Consider the following 13976-nt stretch of genomic DNA (forward strand, 5'->3'; position numbering starts at 1 on the left):
GCCACAATATTTCATAAGGGGTATTGTTGCCACAGATATCTCTAAGGTGGATTCCTAACGGGTACAAAATATCTCATTTGTTGACTCATCTGTATGCATCCGTTACTATTATTAGGTGAAATCTTTCGTGATTTATCCTCTTCTAAAAAGTGTAAGGCCATCCTAGAGGAATCGTCAAGATGACGATTTCATCTTTGCCACACTTATTAATCGGTGTCAGAACGAATAACAATTTAGGTAAATAGAGTGAATTGGATAACTACATGGGATGAGTTGAATAAGATGGACGAGGTAGCTAGATATGATATATTGATCCAATCGAATGATTGATAACAAGCACTACTTGATCCAGAAAATTAGACAAATTTAGTTGGATTGGGAAGAGTTATTAGGCAATGTAATCTAGACTTAGAGTACCCATGTCGATTTCTTTATCCTAAATATATTCAAAATATATAATTTATGGTAAAAATAATTACTATTAAATTTAGATATCCATTTTTCACTACATCATATATCACCTTTCTTTTTTATTCTCTTCTCTATAATGTTTAGGGATTAAAATTTATCTCCTAAATTTAGAAAAGTAATATTCATAAATGTAATATTTATAGAATGAATAGGGTAACTAATTTAAAAATATTTTAACTATCCTATCTAAAATTTAAGATAAAATTTTTAAATATAAGTGGGTGCTCTATCTAAGTGAGCTAGATAGAGAAATGGAGTATTTACACTTTATTAATTAAACCATCTTTAAAAACTAAATATAAACATGAAAAATAAATTAGCTTAATTAAATAATACATATTATTTTCAATCGTATTTTATTGCGTTCCTAATTAGGAGTGATTATTGTATTCTGTACGTTTCTTTTTCACCTTTATGAATTAAAGGTACCATATATAAACCCTCTAATTTTTTTTTAGTGTAATGGATATAAATACTATCACTTATTTTCTCAAGATCCAACCATATGCTTCAATATATTAGTGAAGTTTAATAGATCATCACTTTGAATCTCAAGGTTTTATTAAGAAAATTGATAGATTAATTATGAATTTGTAAGCAAAATAATATCCTAAGCTTATGTAGATTAAGAAAAAGAATGAATTCCATTCGAGATAAAGAAAGCTTAATTGATCTTTGTCAATCATCTTTGTCATCTTTCTTTGTCGGTAGTAAAAGGTGATAACCCTCACCTTCGAATTCCTCCAAAACTATCCTATGCATATTGGAAGGAAGATAACTCAAGGAGATCATTTAGATTGTCATCTTTCTTTGTGATCTTTGAAAATTCAACTATATATCTACATCAAATTCAACTCCAAGAGTGATAAAACTTAGTAGATGATGAGTTACTCCATCCTTCTCTAAACGGCTCTCCATTTGTCCAAGTTCATCTTTAATTAAGTTCTTTAAAATTCTCATCAATGAAATCGTGCAAATCACACAAGTTCTTTAAAAATAAAGGATTTTTTTTTCTTCAATTGATAAGAGGAGAAAAATGGCCAAACGATTTCATTCGGGCTTCCATAAGAGTGCAAGATTAATGGTGAGATGTTGACAAAACAAAACCCATCAAATACTCAAATATGACTTTAGCAAAATCATTAATTTCCTCCTTTCCAACCAATTTCGTTTGCATTTCCTTGTCATTAATTTAGAGATGAAGCCACACGCTTTTTAAATGATTTGAGTCCTTTTTTTTTTTTTTTGGTTATTTATAGACTAGTTGACCTTTAGATTTCTTACCTTTTGCGTCTTAGTTGGAATTTATTCAATTATTAATTGCATCAAACAAATTTGTCAACACGTAAAGAATCAAGAATAAGACATTTAACCATATAGCTTGAAAAGAATAAGTCAAAAGATATATATGAATTAACTCGCGTGAAGAAAATCTAGGTGGATAGTTCATACATGATATTGACAAATGACAATTACAATAAATATGAATAAATTTGCAAAGAGGAAATTTGGACATGCCGTGTAAGTTCAAGTGAATTAATGTTTAGTATGATTTAGATTTAATTAGGTTGATTTAAATGAATTAGACGTTCATGAACAAGCTTGGTGTTCGGCTTAGTAAGAACTTATTAATGTTCATTCAATATACACAAGATTAATTAAATAAACAAACTTGAATACAGCTCGTTAAGCTAAACAAACAAGCTTGAACACATATGTGTTCAGCTTGTTAACGTTTGTGAACAACGTTCATGAATAATGTTCGTAAACAACGTCCACGAACAATGTTCACAAATCATATTTATTAATAAAATCCTTTTAAATATGTTAAATAAATAATAAAATAAAATAAAATAAATTTAAATTATTAAGCTCAATAACAAATCAAACAACTAAAAGTTTCAAACAATCAAACAAGCTTAAATTGAGAGCTCGATAACATCTAAACGAATCAACTTCGAACCAAGCTCAAGCCAAACTTGAACCAAGCTAAAAAATGAACCAAGTTCAAGGCAAGCTTCAAACAAACTCAAGCTCATAAAAATAAACCAAGTCAAGCTCGAACACTCATTTCAAAAGCTTGGTTCATTTTAAGCTCGACTTGGCTCGACTTGATTACTTTATCAAACAAGCTTAAACATCCTAAAACTCCACTCGACTTGACTTATTTACAGCTCTATGTTTTCTCATGCCATTTTGCATCTCTATACATCACTCACTTACTTATGTGTGTTCTCATGGCATTTTTTTAGCATATTTAAATTTATTAAAAGTGAAAATTGTGATAAATATTCATTAATTTTCAAATTTTAATCCAAACCTATGAATTACACTAGAGATTACTTGTATCCTGTATTCAAATGCAAATACACTAAATCCTGAAAAAAATAATATTTTGAATGCTATTGATTTTGCTAGCATGACTTGGAAATTTGATATGAAGCCAACAACAATTACAAATTGTTTTCGGCATTGCAATATTTAGTCCGAAGATAAGTTGGTCAATTAGATGAGACATCCAACGATTAAGTGATGTCATTTCTAATTTACGCTATAGAAATGTGATGGATGTGGAACATCTTTGTCTGCATCTCCATTAATCCGTCCCAGGATCAATATGGAGGAGGTAAATCATGGATGACTACTAGCCTTTGAAATAATGACTAATACATAAGGGAGATATTTATCTCGATTTTACCGAAATTCAAATCCCAGATCTCATGATGATAACACCGCGCTAGCTATAAAAAAAAGACCTTACAAGCAATGGTTACAAATGTATCATTAAAATATATTAGAATTTGTGTATGCGCTAGCCTCATTTGGTTCGTTGTCGCCTGGAACGGGACCCACTCGGTGTCTCGCAGCCGCATTCGGCGAGTTGCTTTCATCCCACGGGTCGGGTTCGTTCGGGTATCGAATTCATTAATTTTAGTTCTTTTCGAAGTACAATGAAATGATGGACGAATCCAGGAAGATTCGCATATTCTTATTGGTTGCGGGTTCGATTCCACTAGGATCCGATAAGCCATTCGAAGAGTGGGTGCCGTGCCGAGGTAACTGGTAGGCGTTCCGTTTGAAGGCGTAAAAAGGGCGCCGCTCGAGCCGGCGGAGGGGAATAGACGAAGAACTCTCGAGTTTTCGCCGACGTCGCTGCTTTTCTTGCCTCCGTTTCTCCCTAAAGCTAAGAAAAGAGAAGAGGTGAAAGAGGACGACCTCTGCGATGGCCTTCTCGTCTCTTCTCAGATCTGCAACTCCGGCGCTTGGAGGATCTAACGATCGCTTCATCCCTCTCTCCGGAAGTCCTAGCAAATCTTCCTTCAAGGTCCGATCCCGGAATTCCTCCATTTGCTTGTCTCCATTTTTTTTTCGTCTGTTTGTTCGTTTTCTTTTCTTTGCTTTTTGAAAAGATTTTTCTCCTCGTCTTGCTTCGCTAGGCTTTGTTATTATATTCATTTTACGAGATGAATCCCCGAGTTAATTCCTTTTATCTACTTTGACAGTCGATTGTTCATTGCTTTTGTAAGATCTGAAATTTGCCAAGTCTTTTTCTTTTCCCATTTAGTTGACTGACCATTTCATAATTTTCGTTTTCAACTTGTGTTTTGCTTTCGCTTACTGATGCTTAGCTTCATGTTCTCCCAGGTATCTTGTATTCGGAGTTCTAAATCGACAGACAGCATTTCGAGTATTTTCGGTTCTTCACTTCCTTCGGGGGAGGTGTGCTCGTTAAAGTAAGTTCCGCTCCCGATTTACATTCCTCCTGTAGTAATTTGAATGATTTTTTTTTTGTTCCCTTCAAAAAGAGTGTAAGAGGGATTTTCTCACGCTTTCAGGAAATCTGGTGCGAGAAGAAATCAGCCTATCGAGGCCACAGCAACTGAGGCCCCTCCTTACGTTAAAAGTAAGTTGTGTCTCTGTTACTTGTTAAAGAAATTTGTATTTTTGTTTATATACTTATGTCATTTTATTTTTAGGTTCTTCGAGTGGTGGCAAGACAAAAGTTGGCATTAATGGTTAGTTCAGTTAAGCTTTAGCTCTTTAGGTGTCATTTACTTTATCTCCATTCGGCTTCAAGTGATCAAATTTTTAATTCCTGTATCTGAGACAGAATTTACTTTCATTATAAAAATATGAAGACTGCATATGGCAAGACACATTTGTCATCTGCTCTGTGATTCCATTAAGTTTGTTGACAAAAGTATTTATTGCATACTGTCGTCATTGATTTCAGCAAACATACTAAATCTTCTTTGATTTGTTTTACTACCAACTAGTGGGTTTAGGGAATGATTAATGTAGGTTCAATTTCTTTTATTACTCGTGGGTAATATGAGCAAACTGTGATGCCATGCTCCTAAAAAAGATAATGATTTCCGTGGAGTGGACATTTCCAAGGATGATACTGCATCGCATGCTTGTTAGTGGATGGATGGACAGATAGCATAAAACAATTCCTTATTGGGCTGATATGACTACACGTCTTTTAAAACAAGGAAGTTATTAGGGCATCTCCAATGGTTAAAATTCTACAAAAGCTTTTTTTATGATTCCAATATGCCACATCATGCCACATCAACATTCTAAAAACCTATTGAAACAACTCCAATAGTTAGAGTTCTAAAAAGTTTTAAATAATTTTTAAGTGGTCTAATTAATAACATGTAATTGCATGGCTACATGCATATTACATAAATTTCAAAGAAAAAAGCAGCTTTGAAATTTCACTACTGTTCTTAAAATACAAAGCTCAAACCTTGCATCCACAATAGTTAAAACCTTTTTGTTCATCTTTTTCATTTTTCAAACCTCTTTAAAAACCTTGCATTGGAGATGCCCTTAGCATCATGATATATGTTTATTAAGAATAAATACCTGAAACTTAAAATAGAAATCACATGCTAGGCTAGTTCCAGTCTGCTCACATGTGAAGCTGCTAGTTTGCTTATAAATGTGTAGCTCAGCCGTTGGAATAGCTTAGATTTTCATATGAGCAATCCATCCTAACTTAAATCTCCATCATTAATGCACTATAGAATTTTTGAATGGGAAAGTAGTCACTACTCACTAGTAAATGATTCTTATGAAATAATTTTTTCATATGCCTGTGACAACATCTAATACATTCATCTCGTGTATTCTAGCGGCAATATTTGACTAGACAACTTTGATTCTTGGATATGGAGTTTGAGTTTCCTTACTGAACCTTTCTTTTGATATATTTTGAAGTATTGCTGCAATTAGTCTCTATCGCATTGAGCATCTGAAGTGTATTTTGTCAGGCTTTGGGCGTATTGGAAGGCTTGTATTGCGTATTGCCACTACCAGAGATGATATTGAAGTAGTAGCTGTAAATGATCCATTCATTGACGCTAAGTATATGGTAAGAACTGTCAGCAATATTTATGAAAAACCCACAGAAGTAACAATTATGCTTAGCAAAATGCATCTACATTTTATCAGCCCTCAACATGAATCCATCCAAAACTTCATTTGCATCTGTTACAAGAAACTAATGTAGAAGAAGAATGAAAAAAAGAGATCATTTTGGAAGCCATTCTTATTTTTGCATGTTTTTCCAAGTGTAATGTTTATCTTTTAACCTCCCTCATGCCAAGATTTACATTAGCCTAGTTATGTATATTTAAAACTATATCTGAGTAGAAGCTTCTTCCATCTATCAGAACAAACAGGCATATTTATCATACAGATTTTAGTAAGTATGTATTATTAATTAATAGAGTGATTTTTTTTTCAGGCATATATGTTTAAGTATGACTCAACACATGGCATATTCAAGGGAACAATTAAGGTTGTGGATACTTCCACCTTAGAGATCAATGGGAAAACAATTGCAGTTACAAACAAAAGGTATTGCATTTGTTATTTCTGAGATTGGTCTATATAAAATGTCGTCACAGTTTTGTATTCTCTTAAACAGTTTCTTCCTGTTGTTACTTTCTCATATTATATGGTTAGATTATAGGAATTAATTTGTCTTTTGTTTAATGAACATTTTCTGTTAAAATTTCTAATATAATTTAGTAAAACTGTGAAATGACTGATAAGGTTGTATTTTGCAAACCAATACGAATGGGATGCTTGATTATAGCTAACTGAAACCTGAATGACCTGTAAATGACAGAATAAGGAATGGTAATGTGATAATAACATTTACGATTTTGAAGGTGGCAAGGTGTAAATTTTGAGGCTGAAGCTTAACTCCTTGATAACATTTTAAAATGTATTGTAAAACAACAAAAGAGATGGGCATCTTATCAGAGGTTTATTCTTTCTGTTAACAAGCTTGACATACATTTTTTCTGCTGGACAACTCATCTAGTTGTAAATAGCTATATTTGATCTTAACTCAGCTTAACTTCTTTGACTGCTTTCTGTCTTAAATCCACTTTACACTAGAGAACTTTAGTTTTTATGTGCAGCATTATTAACTTCTTATACAAATTTTACTTTGTCAGAAGGACATTGTTTTTATTTTAGGACTTGAAACTTGAAAGTAGTTGCAGGCAATTTGATGCTGTAATTGCATGCATAGGCTAATGCATATAAAATGATTAAAGGGAAATTTAATCAAAACAATTGGTGTTTTGTTGGTTTCCTTCCAATGAGTAGTGTAACCTGAAGTCAGCATTGACCAAATATTTTTTGTCCCAGAGATCCTGCTGAAATTCCATGGGGTGATTTTGGTGCCCAATTTGTTGTTGAATCTTCTGGTGTGTTTACAACAATGGATAAAGCATCAGCTCATCTGAAGGTCTGCCTGATTCTGTTTTTTCCACACTGAACTTCATTATAAAGCATTTTTCTGTCCAAATTTAACCAAACTATTCTCCTGGTTGTTTTCCCTTTTAGGCTGGTGCCAATAAAGTGGTTATATCAGCCCCATCTGCTGATGCTCCTATGTTTGTCATTGGAGTGAATGAGAAGAATTACACACCAAACATGGATATTGTTTCTAATGCAAGCTGCACAACAAACTGTCTTGCTCCTCTTGCCAAGGTACGCTTATTCTAGAAAACTGGGGCCATTTACTCTTTTTCCTACTTCATGAAAAACTGAGCCATGTCCTTGTAACAAGTAAGTTTTAAAGCTAATGTTAACTGCTATGCAATTTGTAAAGCTTTGATAATTGTCTTTTATTGATATGTGATTCCTCTACAATTCTATAATGTGATGTATGTTTGTTATTCTCTTGATAAATCAGTTCCATCAATTTTCACTTTTTACAGGTGGTACACGAGGAGTTTGGCATTGTGGAGGGCCTTATGACAACTGTTCATGCAACCACAGGTTTTTTCTCTTCAGCTGCTGAATGATCATAATTATCAGAACATGCTTCATAATCTTTTCAGAATGAAATACATTTTATTCACTTATTTATGTCTTCCCTCTCTATTTTGCAGCAACACAGAAGACAGTTGATGGCCCTTCAAATAAAGACTGGCGAGGGGGGCGTGGTGCTGGCCAAAATATTATCCCTAGCTCAACTGGTGCAGCAAAGGTGTGATTGAAAGTTTGTTGCAACATTTTTTTGTAACATTCATGTTGAATAATTTCCATCCTCGTGTTAAGGCTGTTGGAAAAGTGCTTCCTGAGCTAAATGGGAGGTTGACTGGGATGGCTTTTAGAGTTCCCACACCCAATGTTTCTGTCGTGGATTTAACTTGTCGGCTTCAGAAAAGTGCTTCATATGAGGATGTGAAGGCAGCAATTAAGTAAGTGATAGCTAGAATTAGATAATTTTCTGTCATTGTCTTTGCTGTTTGTTGTAGTTCAGTTGCTTATTAACTGAGTATCACTATGGGATGCCATGTTTTAATTAAAATGCAGATGGGGGCATTCTGTTTACTATTGGTGTCTTTCTTAATAGATATCTGATTACATTTGAAATCCTGCAAATGACTTAGTTTTTTTTATCAGCTCTGTATTTTTCATAAATATCATGATTTTTTTCCAGCTGTTTTACATGTTTTATACTCTGGTTCTATCTGACCAACTTGGGCTATAGTTTGTAAAATGAAGGCTGAGCCCATTGAGTGTTAGTCTTTCTTTAACTGTGAACATCCAATGTTAGACAAGGGCCTAATAGGGTCATTAACTAGATATGTGCTCGTTTGTAGAGAAAATTGCTCCCAGTGTCCTGATATACAGATAGAATGCAATGGAAACTAGTTACTGGAGTTTGATTTTTTTTTCCCCTAGAAGTTGGCTACTATTTTATATGCTCCTATAAAAAATTATGTTTAGTGGGAAGAGAGCATTGTGTAAATTGGTTCTCTGAAAACTAATATTGAGCACACATTTTATATAGGAACAAGGTTGTTTGTTTTCAGTTATGTATATATTTTATGTATGCATTTTTCTGTCTTCCTCTTTTCTACAATGGGATGGACATGCTGATATTTGAGAATGTCTCAGATATGCATCAGAAGGTCCACTTAAAGGCATACTTGGATACACAGATGAGGATGTAGTTTCTAATGATTTTGTAGGTGATTCAAGGTAAAAAAAAAGAGTTTGTTTCATGGTGTTCTAGACTTTGCCAATCACTACGGATGATATAAATACCATTTATTTTTTGCCAGGTCAAGCATTTTTGATGCCAAGGCTGGAATTGGACTAAGTACGTCTTTTATGAAACTCGTTTCATGGTATGACAACGAGTGGGGCTACAGGTTAGGACTATGACACTCTGTACCTTAAATTTAAAGTCCGATTTGATCTCAACAATTCACAACAGAAACCTAAATTTGCTGGGTTTTTTCAGCAACCGAGTGCTGGACCTAATAGAGCATATGGCCCTGGTGAATGCAAAAGCAAAATACTAAAATGTGCTATCCAACCCGGACGTATAGAGATGCTGCTGCTAATTCAATTTTTTACAATATATATGGACCAAGCACCCCATTTGTTTGTGTTGATGTTAAATACTCAAATATATTCTTTCTGGTAGTTCAATGTACTGTCCTTGGTATTCTTAAAATATTAGTTGCTATGTTTAAACAAAACTTTTGATATCAGCAAATTCACAGATCGAATTGTTTACTCAAATAATGCAATCTAGTTGTTTTGTTAGAGCCTTCAGATTGTCACGTCATCATTTTTCAGGATTCTTGGTGTTATATTCTTAGATTGATCTCAATCTTTCAGGTGGGACTGATCTTCCAACCCCACCTCAAAGATTTATCTGCATTTTAGCCAGATGATAGGAGGTTCAACAAGAGCACGAACACAGGAAATGCATTCCCTAGAACTCAAACCCTGACCCTGTCGACTACAAGTAAACTACCATACCTTTACAATCAATACCAAGCCCGGGGTTAGTCTTTGACATTTTCCTTCCTAAGAAAAATATTATAATAATTTATCTTCAGAAACAATTAAATTAAGTTTATAAATAAGATGGTTTTAATTGAAAGGAATTTCGGTCGTACTAAAGTATGATCTAATTAACGACCCCTAAAAAGTATGGTTATACAATTCTAATTTCATTTTGTAAGCTAATTGATATTCCAGAATGTCACTGCAAAATATCCAAGCCTACTAAATAACAAATTATAAATTACGATTTTAAACATTGATAAGGAAACACAAGTGGTGGAACAACTTGATCGTGCCATAAACACATAATATCTGTTACAGATTCAGAATACTTTATCATCAATACGGTCTAAATGCATATAAAGAAGTCGGATACAGTTTTGCTAGCAGTCATGGATCCTTGATATAAATGACGTTCTTGTGGAGTGCGAGTTATGCTCGAGGCTGGCTTGGACAATCATGCTTCTTAAATCTCGTGATCTCAACACCCAAATGGTCTATAGTGCCAAGAACAGCTACATGGGGTTTCACAACCTTTACCCGAACCGCGGAGATCTGAGAGAAACCAAGCAATGTATCTTTTGCGATCAGGTGAGCCACGGACTCAATAAGATCAAGGGATGGACCCTCAACAATCTTTTTGGCAATCCTGCACCACAATAATGTATGCATCTAAAGTCATCCAGAAGCCCAGTACCCAATTTGCAACAGGTATTTTCAAATTGCAGGTAAGTTGCAATGCACATGATACTCATTCTCTATTTTTTTTCCCCTCTCTCTACCTTTAAAAGATGAATTAGCAAAATTTGATGGGAGAACGATAGAGGAAGTATCACCTTTTTTTCCCACCTTAAAGTAAATATGAACATCAACGATTACATTTTTTTGCAAATTAAAATTTGAATTATAAAAGTAAGGGATACCTGTATATATCAGTGTAGCTGACAGTGTCACGCAAATCATCAGATTCACCAGCCTTGCTTAAATCTAACCACGCATCCACATCCACCAAGAACTTTTGGCCAAGCGTCTTTTCCTCTTGTTTCACACCATGAAATCCATGGAACAGTAAACCTCGCAGTATCAGCTTGTCTTTGTCGACAAAATCAGATTCATCCATAACTACCTAGCAACTGTGATTATGCCTTCACTCAATGTAATCAAACATTTTCAACTATTTAGTTGTTATGTTAGTTAACGAGTATAATAATGACAGAAAGATAAGAAGTATCAGACTCAATCACGAATTGACAGCCAGAAGAAACACCACCATACTTCACTTAAACATGCTTTCATTAAGTCATCATTATCACAAAACTGAGCTCTAGAAAAATGTTGGTTCGAGGTTTACAAATAGATCTATCTTCAGATATTTGCAATCTTATGCAGTCACCAAAAAAACCTGTCAGATATTGGATTTTATCTATCAAGAAGGAGAGGTTCCCAACATATATATTCAGATGCCATAGATAAAATGAACAAGAAACTGTCAGGATGGGAAAAAAAATGCACATTAACCAAGGCCAGCATGACCAGACATGTGACATAAACGAAAGAAGCCAATGCAATTCTTACATATGCAACACACTCGTGTTGTTGCAACATGAATGTAGAGAGTTGGACAAAATATGTTAGACTTTCATATGGGACGATACTATGATATGCAGGTGGGTTTTGAATCAAATCAACGAAAGAACATAATTTTAACCTCGCTTGGGAAGTTATGCAACATCATCATTTCAGATAATAGACAAATTTGGGTTCAAGTGGTCGTTGACAATTATGGAAGAGGAAGAACACCATATTTCATGGACAAAAGTCTACTCTATATTTCAGAGGAATGTATTTTCCACTTGGAGAGAACTGCATGGTGGTTATGCATGGAAGCTCAGAGATGGTTAACTGATTAAATTTTGGACTGATCAGTGGGGAAATGGATGTGCTGCTATAGAATTCTTCAATGACAGAAAATTCAGCCGAACATGTGCAGATGACAGTAGCTTCAATGGTTCGAGCAGATGGGACATGGCGGTGGGAACTAATATAGGATTGGCTACCTTTCTTCCTATTACACAGGTTGCTAAATTCTCATTGTGGCCTCTTCTTAAGGAGAGCGGGACCAGCACTACTGACAAAAGATTGGTAATGAGCATTGTAAAGACTGCTTACCTATTTCTGAGAACCAAGATAATGTTTCATCCTCAGTTGGCAGCGATGATTGAAAATGAGTTTAGAAATGGCATGGCCGCACAGAATCCATCTTTTCTTTTGGAAAATTTACAAAGATGGTTTATTAACAAATTCTAAATGATGTAAGCTCCACATTTCTAGCACAATTGCCGTGTTTATAGCCCGAAGGAAGAAGAAACGGTAGCACATATGTTGCACTTGCAGGATATGATGGTATAATAGCATACTTATTTTTAAGTGAATCCAATCACAAGGTTTGGCTTATGAAGAATTTGCAGCATCCAACTGAGGTACTTCTAAGAGTGAACTGTGTGACTTTGTTCAGGCTGCCTGTTTGTTGATCTGGAAATGATGCAATGAGCATGTCTGCAATACAGAGCTAGATTTTCCATACAATGGCCACGGAGAATTATATCTTGGGTCCAAGTATATGCCAAGGCTATGGAATGGAGTGTGGCTGAACCAACAACTCACATGGATGCCAACATTTCAAATTCTTAGTAGCGCATGGAACTAAATGCTTCATTGGGAGATGACTTTGATGCTGTTGAACTAAGGAGAGTCTTGAAATACCATGTAGGGGAAGTCTCGGGGTGTTTTATGGACAACACAAACCCAACTTTATTCTAAATGGAGAATTGCAGGGAATTTTGCAAGGCACACAACTGGCATGGCAAAAAAATGAGTGGCAGTGCTTACAGATTACTTTGAGCCTTACTAAAAATCAAAAGACACAATCACTTTCACTAAAAAAATCAAAAGACACGATCTTCATTTATCATATTAAAGCAACCTGCCAAACACCTTATGTATAGTTAGAAAAAAAAAAAAATCTCCTCCAACACACCAAGATAGGAACAACGATACCAAAAGCGACAAAAATGTTGCAATATAGTTCGACCTAAGCTAACTTCAAGAAAACAATTCAAATCTATATGATATGATAGGGGGAAAAAAGCATAGAGAAACCCAAACAACTTGTTACCTGCACCTCACATATAAAATCTCTCAATTGTCATTGTACATACTCTTCTCTCAAAATAAATGGACAAAGCAAACTAAATCTAACCTCAGACACTCATCTGACAACCAAAACTCTCTCTGTACATGCTCTTAGGCATTCCATGTATCCCAAGGCACTTCCACAGCTCGAGAAAGCTTCATAAGGTGAAAAAAAATCCCCTCAAAATACTTTTTAAAAGTTCTAATCCAAAGCTGGGTGTCAAATCTACTGCATTGCCTTGTAATGAATTCATCAGTTCACTGTTAAGACAAGCTAAAAAGGTATACTCGATTGTAAAATCTGATTTAATTGGTCACAGATCTTTTTAAGCATTGCATTCTTGTTCTTAATTCTTCCGTCAATAAAAAATTTCAGGGAAGCATAACAACAAACGGATCGCACGAGATGAAAAAAGTCAACACAACTAACTGGAGAAGGGAGGGAGGGAGGGAGGGAGGGAGGCGTACGCTTGACTTTGTTGCGTTGACAACGTCCCGATAGCCGCCGGCGAACTCACTGCGTTCAGCTGATCTTTTGGGTGGCGAATTGCTTACGCGTAGGCGCTGCTGTGCTAAATGTGCCCTACCTGGAGCGCTGCTGTGCTAAATGTGCCCTACCTGGAGCGCTGCTTCTACTTTTATAGGCACAGCAATAATGGGCCTTATACTAGTTCCAGGCCCAACAATAGCCTTGGTTTTCATTGGTAATTAACCATGAACACTCCGCATAATCAAGTTAGCACTTGGATAATAGATGATTATTATTAAGATTATAAATAAGTCAAGTTGAATTAAATTTTATTATATTTAAGTTTATTTGATAAGATAATTAAATTAAATTTAGTCAAGCAGAGCCTATAGTCAATCTGTTAAAATAATTGTTCAAATTTGACTTATTTTTTTTATGTGCTTGGTTCAAGCTTAGGTTGAATTTGATTGATTTAGATGTTATCGATCTCTCAATTTAAACT

The 13976-nt window shown here is 34.9% G+C and overlaps 2 protein-coding genes across 3 annotated transcripts; one reads left to right on the top strand and one right to left on the bottom strand.

Moving 5' to 3' along the window:
• The first annotated feature begins 3522 nt into the window (after window positions 1–3522).
• Window positions 3523–9543, top strand: LOC122000610 (glyceraldehyde-3-phosphate dehydrogenase GAPCP2, chloroplastic-like). The gene is made up of 14 exons (XM_042554982.1): window positions 3523–3796; window positions 4117–4205; window positions 4308–4375; window positions 4449–4487; window positions 5754–5854; window positions 6230–6342; window positions 7147–7246; window positions 7345–7491; window positions 7722–7782; window positions 7896–7993; window positions 8065–8207; window positions 8911–8994; window positions 9078–9167; window positions 9260–9543. Exons 1-14 carry the CDS (start codon window positions 3695–3697, stop codon window positions 9318–9320), a joined length of 1296 nt encoding a protein of 431 aa, XP_042410916.1. The 5' UTR covers window positions 3523–3694; the 3' UTR covers window positions 9321–9543.
• A 497-nt stretch (window positions 9544–10040) lies between these two features.
• LOC122000612 (dihydroneopterin aldolase 2-like) lies at window positions 10041–13631 on the bottom strand. 2 transcript variants are annotated; one of them, XM_042554984.1, is made up of 3 exons: window positions 13474–13631; window positions 10737–10946; window positions 10041–10462 (listed from the first exon to the last, which is right to left on the bottom strand). In XM_042554984.1, the coding sequence occupies exons 2-3, from the start codon at window positions 10931–10933 to the stop codon at window positions 10246–10248; spliced, it is 414 nt and encodes a 137-aa protein (XP_042410918.1). In that variant the 5' UTR covers window positions 10934–10946; window positions 13474–13631; the 3' UTR covers window positions 10041–10245. The 2 variants fall into 2 exon arrangements, with proteins under 2 accessions (XP_042410918.1, XP_042410917.1); XM_042554983.1 differs by having other exon boundaries at window positions 10737–10958; window positions 13474–13630.
• Window positions 13632–13976: the final 345 nt, after the last annotated feature.

Source organism: Zingiber officinale, chromosome 7A (assembly GCF_018446385.1).
Source record: "Zingiber officinale cultivar Zhangliang chromosome 7A, Zo_v1.1, whole genome shotgun sequence".
In the NCBI taxonomy this organism is placed as follows: Eukaryota; Viridiplantae; Streptophyta; class Magnoliopsida; order Zingiberales; family Zingiberaceae; genus Zingiber; species Zingiber officinale.

Excerpts from the sequence above, each read along its gene's own strand:
- LOC122000612 (XM_042554984.1), bottom strand. The coding sequence starts at position 10,933 with ATGGATGAATCTGATTTTGTCGACAAAGACAAGCTGATACTGCGAGGT. Across the intron at positions 10,463-10,736 it reads AGCTACACTGATATATACAG|GATTGCCAAAAAGATTGTTG; the intron begins GTATCCCTTACT and ends ATTGTGGTGCAG.
- LOC122000610 (XM_042554982.1), top strand. The coding sequence starts at position 3,695 with ATGGCCTTCTCGTCTCTTCTCAGATCTGCAACTCCGGCGCTTGGAGGA. Across the intron at positions 7,492-7,721 it reads GTCTTGCTCCTCTTGCCAAG|GTGGTACACGAGGAGTTTGG; the intron begins GTACGCTTATTC and ends CACTTTTTACAG. Across the intron at positions 7,994-8,064 it reads GCTCAACTGGTGCAGCAAAG|GCTGTTGGAAAAGTGCTTCC; the intron begins GTGTGATTGAAA and ends CCTCGTGTTAAG.